The sequence below is a fragment of the Oncorhynchus keta genome, unplaced genomic scaffold (genome assembly GCF_023373465.1).
Source record: "Oncorhynchus keta strain PuntledgeMale-10-30-2019 unplaced genomic scaffold, Oket_V2 Un_contig_972_pilon_pilon, whole genome shotgun sequence".
NCBI lineage: Eukaryota > Metazoa > Chordata > Actinopteri > Salmoniformes > Salmonidae > Oncorhynchus > Oncorhynchus keta.
This window is the reverse complement of record NW_026290654.1, coordinates 259,250-277,500: the sequence shown is the minus strand read 5'-3', so window position 1 is coordinate 277,500 and position 18,251 is coordinate 259,250. Positions and strand designations below refer to the sequence as shown.

Genomic DNA, 18,251 nt, shown 5'->3' with positions numbered 1-18,251 from the left:
GGTGTCCTGGGGCTCTGTGGGGTGTGTTTGTGAACAGAGCCCCAGGACCAGCTTGCTTCAGGGACTCTTCTCCAGGTTCATCTCTCTGTAGGTGATGGCTTGGGAATCGCTTCCTTTTAGGTGATTGTAGAATTTAACGGCTCTTTTCTGGATTTTGATAATTAGTGGGTATCGGCCAAATGCATTATTTGGTGTTTTACGTTGTACACTGAGGATATTTTTGCAGAATTCTACATGCAGAGTCTTAATTTGGTGTTTGTCCCATTTTGTGAATTCTTGGTTGGTTAGCGGACCCCAGACCTCACAACCATAAAGGGCAATGGGTTCCATAACTGATATAAGTATTTTTAGCCAGATCCTAATTGGTATGTCGAATTTTATATTCCTTTCGATGGCGTAGAATGCCCTTCTTGCCTCTCTCTCTGGGTCCTCTCTCTCTCTCTCTCTCTCTGGGTTCTCTTTCACTCTCTGGGTTCTCTTTCTCTCTCTGGGTTCTCTCCTTCTCTCTCTCAGGGTCCTCTCTCTCTCTCTCTCAGGGTCCTCTCTCTCTCAGGGTCCTCTCTCTCTCTGGGTTCTCTTTCTCTCTCTCTGGGTCCTCTCTCTCTCTCTCTGGGTCCTCTCTCTCTCTCTGGGTCCTCTCTCACTCTCTCTGGGCTCTCTCTCTCTCTCTGGGTCCTCTCTCTCTCTCTGGGTCCTCTCTCTCTCTCTGGGTCCTCTCTCTCTCTCTCTGGGCTCTCTCTCTCTCTCTGGTCCTCTCTCTCTCTCTGGGTCCTCTCTCTCTCTCTGGGTCCTCTCTCTCTCTCTGGGTCCTCTCTCTCTCTCTCTGGGCTCTCTCTCTCTCTCTGGGTTCTCTTTCACTCTCTGGGTTCTCTTTCTCTCTCTCTGGGTTCTCTTTCACTCTCTGGGTTCTCTCTCTCTCTGGGTTCTCCTTCTCTCTCTCTGGGTTCTCTTCCTCTCTCTCTCTGGGTCCTCTCTCTCTCTCTGGGTTCTCTTTCACTCTCTGGGTTCTCTTTCTCTCTCTCTGGGTTCTCTCCTTCTCTCTCTCAGGGTCCTCTCTCTCTGCGTTCTCTCTAGAGGTTATCCCTCCTACAGCATCACCATTGTGACGCCTAGTGATGTCACCGCAGGTGGAAATATCAGTGTGTGTATAAGTGTGTATGTCTGTGTGTAGGTGTGTGTAACGCAGACTTGAGAAACGAGACTGTCGGGGCACCAATGACGACTTCTGACTCGAAAGAGAGAGGGAAGGAGGAAGAGGGGAGTGAGGGAGGGGCTTAGAGAGGGGGAGAGAGGAGAATTGACGTAGACAGCAGCCCTGGTAAAACCACAATGACCAGACAGAGCAAGGGGAAGGAGGTAGGGTCCACTACTGTATGCATTAAACTGTGTATGTTGACTTGAAGTCCAACAGGCAAGCTGAGAGGGTGGCAGACATCAGCACCTCTAATAGAAGTGGAAATAGACGTTCTCACACTTGCGTGTGTGTGTGTGTGTGCCGGCCAGACACCGACAGACAGACAGGCAGACAGGCGGACAGACAGGCAGACAGACAGACAGGCAGGCAGGCAGGCGGATGGACAGGCAGGCAGGCAGGCAGGCAGACAGACAGACAGACAGACAGACAGACAGACAGACAGACAGACAGACAGACAGGTAGACAGACAGACAGACAGACAGACAGACAGACAGACAGACAGACAGACAGACAGACAGACAAGCAGACTGACTGACTGACTGACAGACAGACAGACAGGCAGGCAGGCAGACATCTAGAGAGGCCTGGGTTTGGAGCTGGGTTGATTAGCTGGTACTGTAGGTAGGTACTGTGAGAATGAGGAAGGGTGAGAGAGGGGGAGGCAGAGTGGCAGGTGTGTGTGTGTGAGAGAGAGAGAGAGAGAGAGAGAGAGAGAGAGAGAGAGAGAGAGAGAGAGAGAGAGAGAGAGAGAGAGAGAGAGAGAGAGAGGTTAAGCAGGTGGAGGCTGAGAGGACTGAGATGGGGGAAGCTGAATCTTGTCCCCCTTATGAATGTGTGGGTGTTCTTCCGGCGCCGACTGAGATGGCCGCCTCGCTTCGCGTTCCTAGGAAACTATGCAGTTTTTTGTTTTTTTACGTGTTATTTCTTACATTAGTACCCCAGGTCATCTTAGGTTTCATTACATACAGTCGAGAAGAACTACTGAATATAAGATCAGCGTCAACTCACCATCAGTACGACCAAGAATATGTTTTCCGCTGGGATCCTGTGTTCTGCCTTACAAACAGGACAACGGAATGGATCGCTTGCAGCGACCCAAGGAAACGACTAGAAAAGAGGGAAACGCAGCGGTGTTCTGGTCAGACTCCGAGAAACTACATCGCGCACCACTTCCCAGTATTCTTCTTGCCAATGTCCAGTCTCTCGACAACAAGGTTGATGAAATCCGAGCAAGGGTGGCATTCCAGAGGGACATCAGAGACTGCAACGTTCTCTGCTTTACGGAAACATGGCTTACTGGGAAGACGCTATCCAGGGCGGTGCAGCCAACGGGTTTCTCCACGCATCGCCGGACAGAAACAAACATCTCTCTGGTAAGAAGAGTGGCGGGGGCGTATGCCTCATGACTAACTGGACATGGTGTGATGAAGGAAACATACAGGAACTCAAATCCTTCTGTTCACCTGATTTAGAATTCCTCACAATCAAATGTAGACCGCATTATCTTCCAAGAGAATTCTCTTCGATTATAATCACAGCCGTATATATCCCCCCCCAAGCAGACACATCGATGGCTCTGAACGAACTTTATTTAACTCTTTGCAAACTGGAAAACATTTATCCGGAGGCTGTATTCATTGTAGCTGGGGATTTTAACAAAGCCAATCTGAAAACAAGACTCCCTAAATTTTATCAGCATATCGATTGCGCAACCAGGGGTGGTAAAACCTTGGATCATTGTTACTCTAACTTCCGCGACGCATATAAGGCCCTGCCCCGCCCCCCTTTCGGTGTATGTGATTATGTGATTTGAATAATCTCTTTGGCTGTCAAGAAACCACCTTCAAATCCATTGATTAACCCTCGTCCCAACCTGTCTAGAAACCACCTTCAAATCCATTGATTAACCCTCGTCCCAACCTGTCTAGAAACCACCTTCAAATCCATTGATTAACCCTCTGTCGAATATTGGCCTGTTGGAAACTACAACTCCCTACTACATGGCACAGTTCAGGCTGGATCTGATTTATCTTTAGAGAAACTACAACTCCCTACTACATGGCACAGTTCAGGCTGGATCTGATTTATCTTTAGAGAAACTACAACTCCCTACTACATGGCACAGTTCAGGCTGGATCTGATTTATCTTTAGAGAAACTACAACTCCCTACTACATGGCACAGTTCAGGCTGGATCTGATTTATCTTTAGAGAAACTACAACTCCCTACTACATGGCACAGTTCAGGCTGGATCTGATTTATCTTTAGAGAAACTACAACTCCTTACTACATGGCACAGTTCAGGCTGGATCTGATTTATCTTTAGAGAAACTACAACTCCCTACTACATCACACAGTTCGGGCTGGATCTGATTTATCTTTAGAGAAACTACAACTCCCTACTACATCACACAGTTCAGGCTGGATCTGATTTATCTTTAGAGAAACTACAACTCCCTACTACATCACACAGTTCGGGCTGGATCTGATTTATCTTTAAGGGAAACTGTGCATTGAGCTCACAGGAACAAAAAAATTAACAAAATGGAATTCCATTTTTTTAAATGATGTCAGCCATTTCCCCATGTAGAAGCAGACCTAGTGGTCTGTATACATAAACGGAAGGGTGTGTGTGTGTGTGTGTGTGTGTGTGTGTGTGTGTGTGTGTGTGTGTGTGTATGTGTATGTGTATGTGTGTGTGTGTGTGTGTGTGTGTGTGTGTGTGTGTGTGTGTGTGTGTGTGTGTGTGTGTGTGTGTGTGTGTGTGTGTGTGTGTGTATCTCTCCCTATACAGGAAGCAGCTGTGTTTCACTGCAGAAGTGAAATGTTCTTCTCTTGTCTTGCCATTCGACCATTGTCGCGACAACTCGCCACCGACCGTCACCACGGAAACAAAGACCTGGACTGGAAACTCTAGTTATTCTATATTGCAGGTGTCAAACACATCCCACAGAGGGCTGAGTGTCTGTGGGTTTTCTCTCTCCCTTGTACTTGATTGATGAATTAAGGTCACTGATTAGTAAGGAACTTCACTCACCTGGTTGTCTGGGTCTGAATTGAAAGGAAAAACCAAACAACCCGCAGACACTAGTCCCTCCATGGAATGAGTTGGACCCTTATGCTCTACAAGGTGCTCTTGTATTCTCAATTCCAATCTAATTCCTCCAAACTCACACCTGCCAAATGTGTTGTCTGTAAAACCTTATTGTCTGTCTCCATCCCAGGATTGATTTATGTGTTTCTCCTTGTTTAAATCACACAACAAAGTTGTTTCACATGGATCCATAAGGGCCAGATAAACAGGGCTACTCATTTCTCCTGGTTTAAATCACAACAAAGTTGTTTCACATGGATCCATAAGGGCCAGATAAACAGGGCTACTCATTTCTCCTTGTTTAAATCACACAACAACGTTGTTTCACATGGATCCATAAGGGCCAGATAAACAGGGCTACTCATGGCGCTACATTTGAAAAGAACAATCTCAATCTTAATCTCAGTCTAGATACACATGTTGTTACCGCCGTCTTGCTTAGACCGTCGAGCCGTAAAGAGTAGCGGACATGATGAGGTAAAACAGTCGAGGGGAGTTGAGAGGAAGTGGTGTAACGGAATTGGTACAAAGTTTAGTAACATAACTGCTGTGTGTTATTCACATCGATGAATAATGACTCCTACTTCCTTTTAACAACACACAAGTTCTGTATGGCCAAACGGTGACCAGATTTCCTCATTTGCTATTGACAAATCAGAGCTAGCCTGTGCTGCCAGTTAAGGCCCTATATCAGGGCACTCCAACCTTGTTCCGGAAGAGCTAACATCCTGTAGGTTTAAACTCCAACCCTGTTCCTGGAGAGCTACTGTCCAGTCGGTTATAACTCCAATCCTGTTTCTGGAGAGCTACTGTCCAGTAGGTTATAACTCCAATCCTGTTTCTGGAGAGCTACTGTCCAGTAGGTTCTAACTCCAACCCTGTTCTTGGAGAGCTACTGTCCAGTAGGTTCTAACTCCAACCCTGTTCTTGGAGAGCTACTGTCCAGTAGGTTATAACTCCAACCCTGTTCTTGGAGAGCTACTGTCCAGTAGGTTCTAACTCCAACCCTGTTCTTGGAGAGCTACTGTCCAGTAGGTTATAACGCCAACCCTGTTCTTGGAGAGCTACTGTCCAGTAGGTTCTAACTCCAACCCTGTTCCTGGAGAGATACCGCCCAGTAGGTTTTCTGTCCAACCCTAATCTAGAGAACCTGGAGGTATCTCTCCAGGAACAGGGCTGGACAGAAAACCTACAGGACGGTATCTATATACCATTACAATGGCTTGTATGGTAGTACTACCCAATCATTACAATGGCTTGTATGGTAGTACTACCCAATCATTACAATGGCTTGTATGGTAGTACTACCCAATCATTACAATGGCTTGTATGGTGTACTGTGTAATCATTACAATGAACTTGGAGGTATCTGTGTGTGTCATGTGTGTGGGCTGGTGTGTGTGTGAAAACCTGTGTGTGGTGTGTGTGTGTGTGTGTGTGTGTGTGGCTTGTATGGTAGCCTCTGATAACATGGAAAACATGAAGTACTGCCATACAAGCCATTGTAATGATTGCAGTACTGTACAATCATTGTAATGATTGGGTAGTACTACCCAATCATTACAATGGCTTGTATGGCAGTACTTCATGTTTTCCATGTTATCAGAGGCTGCACACCTTCAGCACACACACACACACACACACACACACACACACACACACACACACACACACACACACACACACACACACACACACACACACACACACACACACACACACACACACACACACACACTCCCCTCTCTCCAGCATCCAGCACTACAACTGTGTGCTATGAAAATGGGGAAGCAGGTTCGCTCTTGTCTTGTAATGGAGACAACAACGACACTATGCTGCAGAGACCCGGGGATAGAAGTTCTAGGAGGAAATTGACAGATCTATCTCTGTCTAGTTGTGGTTAGGACAGCAGTAGCACATGTATATATATCTACTTCTCACTCTAAATTAATATGTCAGAAAGTAAATGTGAAAGAGGGGGGAGGAAGAGAGGGGGGAGAAGAGAGGGGGAGAGAGAGGAAGAGAGGGGGAGAGAGAGGAAGAGGGGGGAGAGAGGGGAGAGAGAGAGAGAGGAAGAGAGGGGGGAGAGAGAGGAGAGAGAGAGGGAGAGAGAGAGGAAGAGAGGGGGAGAGAGAGAGGAAGAGAGGGGGAGAGAGAGGAAGAGAGGGGGAGAGAGAAGAGGAAGAGAGGGGGAGAGAGAGGAAGAGAGGGGGAGAGAGAGGAAGAGAGGGGAGAGAGAGAGAGAGAGAGAGGGAGAGAGAGAAAGAGGGGGGAGAGAGAGGAAGAGAGGGAGGAGAGAGAAGAAGAGAGGGGGAGAGAGAGAGGAAGAGAGGGGGAGAGAGAGGAAGAGAGAGAAGAGAGAGAGGGGGAGGAGAGAGAGGGAAGAGAGGGGAGAGAGAGAGAGGAGAGGGGGAGAGAGAGAGGAAGAGAGGGGGGAGAGAGAGGAAGAGAGGGGGGGAGAAGAAGAGAGGGGGGAGAGAGAGAGGGAGAGAGAGAGAGGAAGAGAGGGGGGGAGAAAGAGGAAGAGAGAGAAGAAGAGAGGGGGGAGAGAGAGAGGAAGAGAGGGGGGAGAGAGAGAAGAGAGGGGGGAGAGAGAGAGGAAGAGAGGGGGAGAGAGAGAGGAGAGAGGGGGGGAGAAGAAGAGAGGGGGGAGAGAGAGAGGGAGAGAGAGAGAGGAAGAGAGGGGGGGAGAAAGAGGAAGAGAGAGAGGGAGAGAGAGAGAGGAAGAGAGGGGTGGAGAAAGAGGAAGAGAGGGAGAGAGAGAGGAAGAAGAGAGGGGGGAGAGAGAGAGGAAGAGAGGGGGGAGAGAGAGAGGAAGAGAGGGGGGAGAGAGAGAGGAAGAGAGGGGGAGAGAGAGAGGAAGAGAGGGGGAGAGAGAGGAAGAGAGGGGGGGAGAGAGAGGAAGAGAGGGGGAGAGAGAAGAAGAGAGGGGGAGAGAGAGAGGAAGAGAGGGGAGAGAGAGAGAGGAAGAGAGGGGGGGGAGAGAGAGGAAGAGAGGGGGGAGAGAGAGAGGAAGAGAGGGGGAGAGAGAGAGGAAGAGAGGGGGGAGAGAGAGAGGGGAGAGAGAGAGAGGAAGAGAGGGGGGAGAGAGAGAGGAAGAGAGAGAGGAAGAGAGGGGGGAAGTCAGAGAGACTGTAGCTGAGAGAGAAACCCACCATTGAATGGGTTGATCCCTCTGGTCATCCTCTGCACGATGGAGTCCTTTACCTCTCTCCTCCTCACACACTGGATACCCAGATTCTGGAAGCTGTGGATACGAAACATAGGGAAGTCAGAAACTCAGGGTCCTGGGGCACAAAATGGTCTCCATGTATAACCCAAGCGGTTACACAGATACATAGAGAAAGTGATATTATCTGGGGAATTCCCTCAGCATTGTGGTTTTGCAAAGTGAGGGGCCATCCATTTGGACTAGTGTGTGTGTGTGTGTGTGTGTGTGTGTGTGTGTGTGTGTGTGTGTGTGTGTGTGTGTGTGTGTGTGTGTGTGTGTGTGTGTGTGTGTGTGTGTGTGTGTGTGTGTGTGTGTGTGTGTGTGTGTGTGATCACATCATCACATGCAAAACAACTGGAGGAACTCCCACAACATGACTCTGCCCTTGACAAGGGGGTGGTGATGCAAATGACAGTGAAAAGGGTGATGATGATGATGATGATGATGGTGATGATGGCGATAGTGATGGAGGGTGACTCACGCGAAGACCTTGCGCTCTGGGCCAAACTCAGCTTCGTAGAATCCCTCCTTGCAGTCCTTGCCCACCAAGTCATGGGGGTGGGGCCTAAAGGGCTCGTTCTTGGTTACCAGGGAAACGCGCACTTTGCCCTTCCCACAGTAGTTCAGAATCTGATGGGGAAAGACAGGAGGGGTAAACATTTAAAGAAGGAAGTAAAAGAGATTATTTACCGGGTTAAATAAAGGATAAATACACTAATAAAAGAGGAACATAGAGAAGAGAAGAGAGAGAAGAGAGAGAAGAGAAGATGAGAAGTGGAGAGAGGAGAAGAGAGAGAGAGGAGAAGAGAGGAGAGGAGAAGAGAGAGGAGAAGAGAGGAGAAGAGAAGATGAGAAGTGGAGAGAGGAGAAGAGAGAGAGAGGAGAAGAGAGAGAGAGGAGAAGAGAGAGGAGAAGTGGAGGAGAGGAGAAGAGAGGAGAAGAGAGAGAGAGAGGGAGGGAGAAGAGAGAGAGAGGAGAAGATGAGAAGTAGAGAGAGGAGAAGTGGAGAAGAGGAGAAGAGAGAGAGAGGAGAAGAGAAGAGAAGAGAGGAGAAGAGAAGAGAAGAGAGAGGAGAAGAGAAGAAGTAGAGAGGAGAAGAGAGTGAGAGGAGAAGAGGAGAAGTGGAGAAGAGAAGAGAGAGGAGAAGAGAGGGGAAGTGGAGAGAGGAGAAGAGAGAGAGGAGAAGAGGAGAAGAGAGAGAAGAGGAGAGGAGAAGAGGAGAAGTGGAGAGAGGAGAAGAGAGTGAGAGGAGAAGAGAGGAGAAGAGGAGAAGTGGAGAGAGGAGAAGAGAGAAGAGAAGAGCGGAGATGAGAAGAGATGAGAAGATAGAAGAGGAGAAGAGAGGAGAATATAAGAGAAGAGAAGTGGAGAGAGGAGAAGAGAGTGAGACGAGAAGAGAGGAGAAGAGAATAGAAAGAGAGGAGAACCGAAGAGAGGAGAAGAGGAGAAGTGGAGAGAGGAGAAGAGAAGAGAGGAGAAGAGAGAAGAGCGGAGATGAGATGAGAAGATAGAAGAGGAGAAGAGAGGAGAATATAAGAGAAGAGAAGTGGAGAAGTGGAGAGAGGAGAAGAGAAGAGAGGAGAAGAGAGAAGAGCGGAGATGAGATGAGAAGATAGAAGAGGAGAAGAGAGGAGAATATAAGAGAAGAGAAGTGGAGAGAGGATAAGAGAGGATAAGAGGAGAAGAGAGGAATCAATAACATAGACAACATCAGTGAAAACAGCAGAAAGTTGTTAGTAGACCAGAGAGTCTAGAATACTAGCAATGACATCACTAATCATTAAATCTCTTTATCATTTCATCACAGCTGTCTGTGAGTGGTTTTCACAGGGCTGGAGCAGGAAGGAGTGGCTATGTGTTCAGATGGGCCGAGAGAGTAGAAACTATTCAAAACAGAGATACCTGCTCATGGGGTCAGAGAGGACTAGATTTAGCGACAAATGCTGGCTCGAATACTGCAATACACTAGTGACAAAGATATGGTCCTGTATATATTCCTCAGGGTTAGCGTATTATGATACACTAGTGTATATACTGTAGTATTAGTGCTGAGGTGGATATACTGTAGTATTAGTGTTGAGATGGATATACTGTAGTATTAGTGCTGAGGTGGATATACTGTAGTATTAGTGCTGAGGTGGATATACTGTAGTATTAGTGTTGAGATGGATATACTGTAGTATAAGTGTTGAGATATACTGTAGTATTAGTATTATACTGTAGTATTAGTGCTGAGGTGGATATACTGTAGTATGTATTAGTGTTGAGATGGATATACTGTAGTATTAGTGCTGAGATGGATATACTTAGTGTTGTGATGTATTAGTGTTGAAATGGATGTGGATATACTGTAGTATTAGTGTTGAGATGGATATACTGTAGTATTATGGATATACTTTAGTGTTGAGATGGATATACTGTAGTATTAGTGTTGAGATGGATATACTGTAGTATTAGTGTTGAGATGGATATACTGTAGTATTAGTGCTTGAGGTGGATATACTGTAGAGTATTAGTGGATATACTGTAGTAATAGTGTTGAGATGGATATACTGTAGTATTAGTGTTGAGGTGGATATACTGTAGTATTAGGTGGATATACTGTAGTTGAGATTAGGATGATATACTGTAGTATTAGTGTTGAGATGGATATACTGTAGTATAAGTGTTGAGATGGATATACCGTAGTATGTATTAGTGTTGAGGTGGATATACTGTAGTATTAGTGTTGAGATGGATATACTGTAGTATTAGTGTTGAGGTGGATATACTGTAGTATTAGTGTTGAGATGGATATACTGTAGTATTAGTGTTGAGATGGATATACTGTAGTATTAGTGTTGAGATGGATATACTGTAGTATTAGTGCTGAGGTGGATATACTGTAGTATGTATTAGTGCTGAGGTGGATATACTGTAGTATTAGTGCTGAGGTGGATATACTGTAGTATTAGTGCTGAGGTGGATATACTGTAGTATTAGTGTTGAGATGGATATACTGTAGTATTGGTGCTGAGATGGATATACTTTAGTATTAGTGTTGAGATGGATATACTGTAGTATTAGTGTTGAGATGGATATACTGTAGTATTAGTGTTGAGATGGATATACTGTAGTATTAGTGTTGAGATGGATATACTGTAGTATTAGTGTTGAGATGGATATACTGTAGTATTAGTGTTGAGATGGATATACTGTAGTATTAGTGTTGAGATGGATATACTGTAGTATTAGTGTTGAGGTGGATATACTGTAGTATGTATTAGTGTTGAGATGGATATACTGTAGTATTAGTGTTGAGATGGATATACTGTAGTATTAGTGTTGAGATGGATATACTGTAGTATTAGTGTTGAGGTGGATATACTGTAGTATTAGTGTTGAGATGGATATACTGTAGTATTAATGCTGAGGTGGATATACTGTAGTATTAGTGTTGAGGTGGATATACTGTAGTATTAGTGTTGAGGTGGATATACTGTAGTATTAGTGTTGAGATGGATATACTGTAGTATTAGTGTTGAGATGGATATACTGTAGTATTAATGCTGAGCATTTTCTGCTTTTTAGTTTGATAATTAAAAAAATATTACCACGGTTTTCAAGTTCAATTATTATTATTAATTATAATACATTTATTATGTTTGTGTAATGGCAAATCCAAAGCCAAAAATGTTGAATATTCTATTGCCAAAACATAGAACAAATTCCATTGTCTCTGTCAGGTCCCAATAGAAAAATAGTACATTACTATGAAATAATCTAATATTTCAGTTGTGTATATTAGTTTTTATATGATGACTTTATCATTTTTGTTTTTCTTAAAGTCATCATCTCATCTCAGACAGTAACAGTCAGTCAGCCAGGTCATCTAACGTTATGTTCTCCCCATACTGTACTGTCTGTAGTCATCCTGTTTAGCTAGGCTAACCTGCCTAAATATACTGCAGAGATGTCTGTAGTCATCCTGTTTAGCTAGGCTAACCTGCCTAAATATACTGCAGAGCTGTCTGTAGTCATCCTGTTTAGCTAGGCTAACCTGCCTAAATATACTGCAGAGCTGTCTGTAGTCATCCTGTTTAGCTAGGCTAACCTGCCTAAATATACTGCAGAGCTGTCTGTAGTCATCCTGTTTAGCTAGGCTAACCTGCCTAAATATACTGCAGAGCTGTCTGTAGTCATCCTGTTTAGCTAGGCTAACCTGCCTAAATATACTGCAGAGCTGTCTGTAGTCATCCTGTTTAGCTAGGCTAACCTGCCTAAATATACTGCAGAGCTGTCTGTAGTCATCCTGTTTAGCTAGGCTAACCTGCCTAAATATACTGCAGAGCTGTCTGTAGTCATCCTGTTTAGCTAGGCTAACCTGCCTAAATATACTGCAGAGCTGTCTGTAGTCATCCTGTTTAGCTAGGCTAACCTGCCTAAATATACTGCAGAGCTGTCTGTAGTCATCCTGTTTAGCTAGGCTAACCTGCCTAAATATACTGCTAACATCTGTTTAGCCTAACCTGCCTAAATATACTGCAGAGCTGTCTGTAGTCATCCTGTTTAGCTAGGCTAACCTGCCTAAATATACTGCAGAGCTGTCTGTAGTCATCCTGTTTAGCTAGGCTAACCTGCCTAAATATACTGCAGAGCTGTCTGTAGTCATCCTGTTTAGCTAGGCTAACCTGCCTAAATATACTGCAGAGTTCTGTAGTCATCCTGTTTAGGCTAACCTGCATATACTGCAGAGCTGTCTGTAGTCATCCTGTTTAGCTAGGCTAACCTGCCTAAATATACTGCAGAGCTGTCTGTAGTCATCCTGTTTAGCTAGGCTAACCTGCCTAAATATACTGCAGAGCTGTCTGTAGTCATCCTGTTTAGCTAGGCTAACCTGCCTAAATGTCTGTAGTATCCTGTTTAGCTGCAGAGCTGTCTGTAGTCATCCTGTTTAGCTAGGCTAACCTGCCTAAATATACTGTAGAGCTGTCTGTCATCCTGTTTAGCTGTAACTGCCTAAATATACTGTCATCCTAACCTGCCTAAATATACTGTAGAGCTGTCTGTAGTCATCCTGTTTAGCTAGGCTAACCTGCCTAAATATACTGCAGAGCTGTCTGTAGTCATCCTGTTTAGCTAGGCTAACCTGCCTAAATATACTGCAGAGCTGTCTGTAGTCATCCTGTTTAGCTGGCTTGCCTAAATATACTGCAGAGTTGTCTGTAGTCATCCTGTTTAGCTAGGCTAACCTGCCTAAATATACTGTAGAGCTGTCTGTAGTCATCCTGTTTAGCTGGCTAACCTGCCTAAATATACTGCAGAGCTGTCTGTAGTCATCCTGTTTAGCTAGGCTAACCTGCTTTAATATACTGCAGAGCTGTCTGTAGTCATCCTGTTTAGCTAGGCTAACCTGCCTAAATATACTGCAGAGCTGTTTGTAGTCATCCTGTTTAGCTAGGCTAACCTGCCTAAATATACTGCAGAGCTGTCTGTAGTCATCCTACCTAGCTAGGCTAACCTGCCTAAATATACTGCAGAGCTGTCTGTAGTCATCCTACCTAGCTAGGCTAGCCTGCTTTAGTATGCTGCAGAGTTGTCTGACAAAATCCTTTCACTAGCTCTTCAAAGTAGATAAGGCATACTTTCATGAACTCTCTATCCCTCTCTATCTCATCCTTGTGTTGTGTACATTCCTTTCTCATGCGGTGGCGAATGCGGTCTGTGTGTATCTAACCTAACTTAGCAGACATAAAAATGTATCCATCTGTGTCAGAGCCGGAAAAGAACAGGCGCAATGGATTATGGACATTGTAGTAATTACGCAGTCCCTGCGCTGAACTAGGTTGAATATTTGCTTTATTAAAACTACAACTCCCTTCAGCCCAGCGTCCCATATTGTTCTTGATTTGATTTCTCTCCAGAGAAACGACGCGTTGGACTAAATGGAATTCAAGTAATTGAACCGATGTCGGTGAATTCGTTTTTTAATAACCGCGCCCCCCCGAATATTCGGTTGATCGTTCAACACTATGTAGTATATAACTACAGTAGGACAGTAGGTAAAAAAGTCAGATAAAAGTGTCTGTTAAATGGCATATGACTATGATATTATTTGCTTACCTGTATAGTGGGGTATGACCTGTTGTTGTCAGAGCTCCTCTCTCCAGGGATGCTGCCTGCAGAGCGGCCCTCGCACTTGTACCTGAAGCGCATGCCCCTCTGTTTGGGCTGCTCAAAGATCTGAACACTGGGCTCGGCCACTGGACAACAACACAGGGAGAGAGGGTTAGATATGGTCCCCTGTAGCTCAGTTGGTACAGCATGGTGCTTGCAAGGCCAGGATAATGGGTTAGATTCCCGGGACCACCCATATGAAACATTTATACACAAATGACTGTTAGTCGCTTTGAATAAAAGTGTATTTTAAATGGTATATACAGTACTATTACTATACATTGAGTATACCAAACATTAAGAACCCCTTTCCTAATATTGAGTTAGACCCCACCCCCAAAAAAATATTTTCCACCTTAATTTGCAAATAAATACATTAATAATCCTACAATGTGATTTTCTCGATTTTTTCCCTAATTTTGTCTGTCATAGTTGAAGTGTACCCATGATGAAAATTACAGGCCTCTCTCATCTTTTTAAGTGGGAGAACTTGCACAATTGGTGGCTGACTAAATACTTTTTTGCCCCACTGTAGTTTACTATTCCATATAGCTTAGTATTCCATATAGTTTAGTATTCCATATAATTTAGTATTCCATATTGTTTAGTATTCCATATTGTTTAGTATTCCATATAGTTTAGTATTCCATATAGTTTAGTATTCCATATAATTTAGTATTCCATATAGTTTAGTATTCCATATAGTTTAGTATTCCATATTGTTTAGTATTCCATATAGTTTAGTATTCCATATAGTTTAGTATTCCATATAGTTTAGTATTCCATATAGTTTAGTATTCCATATAGTTTAGTATTCCATATAGTTTAGTATTCCATATAGTTTAGTATTCCACCCCCCACCCTCCTATTTGTTAAAGGGTTAGGGTTAGGGGAAGGGTTAAGGTTAGGGTTAGGGGAAGGGTTAAGGTTCGGGTTAGGGGAAGGGTTAAGGTTAAGGTTAGGGTTAGGGAAGGGTTAAGGTTAGGGTTAGGGAAGGGTTAAGGTTATGGTTAGGGGAAAGGTTAAGGTTAGGGTTAGGGGAAGGGTTAAGTTTAGGGGAAGGGTTAAGGTTAGAGTTAGGGGAAGGGTTAAGGTTAGGGTTAGGGTTAAGGTTAGGGGAAGGGTTAAGGTTAGGGTTAGGGGAAGGGTTAAGGTTAGGGTTAGGGGAAGGGTTAGGGGAAGGGTTAAGGTTAGGGTTAGGGGAAGGGTTAAGGTTAGAGTTAGGGGGAAGGGTTAAGGTTAGAGTTAGGGGGAAGGGTTAAGGTTAGAGTTAGGGGAAAGGTTAAGGTTAGAGTTAGGGGAAGGGTTAAGGTTAGAGTTAAGGGAAAGGTTAAGGTTAGAGTTAGGGAAAGGTTAAGGTTAGGGGAAGGTTAAGGTTAGATTTAGGGGAAAGGTTAAGGTTAGAGTTAGGGGAAGGGTTAAGGTTAGGGGAAGGGTTAAGGTTAGAGTTAGGGGAAAGGTTAAGGTTAGGTTAGGGAAAGGTTAAGGTTAGAGTTAGGGGAAAGGTTAAGGTTAGAGTTAGGGGAAAGGTTAAGGTTAGAGTTAGGGGAAGGGTTAAGGTTAGGGTTAGGGGAAAGGCTAAGGTTAGAGTTAGGGGAAAGGTTAAGGTTAGGGGAAAGGTTAAGGTTAGAGTTAGGGGGAAGGTTAAGGTTAGATTTAGGGGAAAGGTTAAGGTTAGAGTTAGGGGAAAGGTTAAGGTTAGGGTTAGGGGAAGGGTTAAGGTTAGGGTTAGGGGAAAGGTTAAGGTTAGGGTTGGGGGAAGGGCTAGGGGAAGGGTTAAGGTTAGAGTTAGGGGAAAGGTTAAGGTTAGGGTTAGGGGAAGGGTTATGGTTAGGGTTAGGGGAAGGGTTAGCTATCATGCTAAGTAGTTGCAAAGTAGCTTAAAAGTATTATGTAGTTGAAAAGTAGCTAGAAGTAACCATCTGTCTTGTGTAACAATACCAAACATACCATATGAGCGTTCTGGATTTATGTTTGCTATGTTACGTCAGTCTATGAGACCAGGCTGGTTTCCATCACAACTGCCATGATTTTCTTTTACAGTATGACTTTACTCACATAAAAACTGTGGATGGAAACTTGGTTTGTGTCATGGAAAGAGCAGGTGTTCTGAATGTTTTGTATACTCAGTATATATATATATATATATATATATATATATATATATATATATATATATATATAGACCAAATATGGCTATGTTCTGTATACCCCCCTACCTTGTCAGAACACAACTGATATATTATATATACATCCTGAGAAATGGTCTCCATATTTACCAGCTCATTAAAAATTATTGGTTAAGCCGCTTGGTGGGAATTGTAACGTGGCTCATATAGCAAGAATCGGTACAGTATGTTAGTACATGGGGAACTCATTGACAGTCAACCACACATTGACTTCTCATAAACCCAACCTAAACCTAACCAGAGACACACACACGCGCGCACGCACACACGCACACACGCACACACACACACCACACACACACACACACACACACACACACACACACACACACACACACACACACACACACACACACACACACACACACACACACAGCTATGCTTTAGCAATTCTTCCTAATGAGACACCTGAAGCCTGCCTCCCCCCTCTCATTCCCCCTCTCTCACCCTTTCACATTCACACTACCTACAAACCACCTTACCAACTCAGACCTTCTCTCCACCACCTGCTGCTGAGCCTTGGTCTGTCTGTCTGCCTGCCTGTCTGTCTGTACATTCACATTCTCTAGCAAAAATATGACTGACATCTCTGCCAACCCAAGAATACAATTGAGGAAGTGAATGGGGAGGAACGTTATCACGCCCAAGCTGCTCACACACACACACATACACACGAGAGTGAGTAACCAAATTAATTAAGTTATCAATGAAAGAATGTGAAAACAGGATGAATGAGTGACAGCTATACCAAACTAGATATTCACAATATTTGTTCTCGGGCTATTAGATGAGACACGTTCTGCAACCCGTGCCAAATTTCAAGTAAATAACAGACACTTCCTGCTAACATATCGTGCACACCCTGTATAGACTTGGTATAGGCTACAGTAGGCTATATAGACCATTATCAGTATATGGGAACCAAGTGCTTTTATATAATTTAGTCTACAAAGTTTTGGCTTGTTTAAAAAAAAAAACGTTTCTAAAGAAAACCCAATCTGAAAACTATCACGCGCAAATAGACAAGCACTTATTAAACCTTCTTTGCGTGCCGATGATCAGTGTTGATTCTAAGACTAGTCATTTTGGCATATGTTCGGCTACAGTTAGCAATGTTGACCAAAAATAAACATGTTAAACATTTAATAATAACGTGTAAGCAAACCATAGCAATTTTTTTATTTCTTATTTTTCCGCAAAAATACCTCTTAAGATCATCACTATTATATCAATGACGAACCACATAAAACATAACGAACCGTTAAATAATAATTACATGTGAAGCCTAAAGGTGTTATAGAATCATACTGAAAGACCATTTTTAACAGTCGCCTCATTATATGAATAATATCTGTAGATACTTACCATCCATGGTGTTGGTGTGCACAACCTTATCACGGGTTGTCTGTTGTCTGAATGAGAAGCTCCAGCTGGGAGAGAGAGAGAAAGTGTGTGAGAGACAGAGCGAGACAGACAGAGAGAGAGAGAGAGAGAGAGAGAGAGAGAGAGAGAGAGAGAGAGAGAGAGAGAGAGAGAGAGAGAGAGAGAGAGAGAGAGAGAGAGAGAGAGAGAGAGAGAGAGTCGCCTGGGAATTCCCCGGTGTCTCCGCCCAGAATATCACAGCCTCAGATGCGCGAACGAATGTGCTGCTGTGTAAATATGGATGTGAACGCTAAAAACATATTTATCGATAGATCAATTAGCTATTGCTCTGAAAAGCATATAACTTTCGCATTTACGTTTTTAACTTGGGACAACTTTAAATAAAAACGTGTGATCAGTAGGAATGCACAGTGAGATCAGATGACATAGGCTAAGGGAATTCACCCAAATGAATTAAATGTACAGATTACGTTGATAATAGACTAGTCTACACTTGCGGAGATTTTGCCTATGCGTTGACTACCAATAATGTATTGAACATTACACGAGAGTAATATCATTTGGTTCCCTGTAAACATGTCTGTATTTGAGCGGCATTCTCAGTGTTGAGTTGGGGTAATCCCCTCGAGACGTTGAACGCCCACAATTCAGTGGGAATCTCCCAACTAATACAGAACACGGAAGTAGATGAAACAACAAAATTTATTTCCTATCTATATTTCATTCATACTAATGTAATAATTTATATTATATTTTAGCAAATGTACACATTATGAGTAAAACAATCTGAAGCTACCATCTCGCATGGTTTTATTATGAGTATAAAAAGGGGCGCACAACAAGAATTTTTACATTTTTTTATGACAAATGTGGAGGTAATTGGTCATTGTGTGTCATTGATTTTGGGGATTACAGAAGCATATTTGCTCACAATGCTGTCGAACTCTGGTGAGGTACTGTGCGCCAGTGACGTACAGTCAGTGCAGTAGGGTAGGCAGTGTTCCACCCTGTGATAATGTCATA

The 18,251-nt window shown here is 43.8% G+C and overlaps 1 protein-coding gene and 2 long non-coding RNA genes across 16 annotated transcripts in view; 1 reads left to right on the top strand and 2 right to left on the bottom strand.

The window, feature by feature from the left end:
• The window catches only part of rel (v-rel avian reticuloendotheliosis viral oncogene homolog), a 25,794-nt gene extending 8,446 nt beyond the window's left edge, over positions 1-17,348 (bottom strand). Inside the window, exons 1-4 of the mRNA XM_052513179.1 lie at positions 17,211-17,348; positions 13,603-13,742; positions 7,982-8,130; positions 7,445-7,536 (exon numbers count right to left, since the gene is read on the bottom strand). Of these exons, the coding sequence (XP_052369139.1) occupies positions 7,445-7,536; positions 7,982-8,130; positions 13,603-13,742; positions 17,211-17,217 (388 nt within the window). The 5' untranslated portion in view covers positions 17,218-17,348. The remainder of the gene's footprint in view (positions 1-7,444; positions 7,537-7,981; positions 8,131-13,602; positions 13,743-17,210) is intronic.
• On the top strand, positions 8,142-10,735 carry LOC127927199 (uncharacterized). Its single transcript, XR_008126605.1, has 3 exons — positions 8,142-9,637; positions 10,146-10,205; positions 10,406-10,735. It is a non-coding gene; the product is annotated as an uncharacterized LOC127927199 (long non-coding RNA).
• On the bottom strand, positions 10,797-12,970 carry LOC127927198 (uncharacterized). Of its 14 annotated transcripts, none has more exons than XR_008126601.1 (5): positions 12,947-12,970; positions 12,269-12,376; positions 12,009-12,170; positions 11,810-11,971; positions 10,797-11,431 (listed from the first exon to the last, which is right to left on the bottom strand). It is a non-coding gene; the product is annotated as an uncharacterized LOC127927198 (long non-coding RNA). The 14 variants fall into 14 exon arrangements; XR_008126599.1 differs by lacking the exon at positions 12,947-12,970 and adding an exon at positions 12,785-12,832 and having other exon boundaries at positions 12,323-12,376; XR_008126591.1 differs by lacking the exon at positions 12,947-12,970 and adding an exon at positions 12,575-12,675.
• Positions 17,349-18,251: the final 903 nt, after the last annotated feature.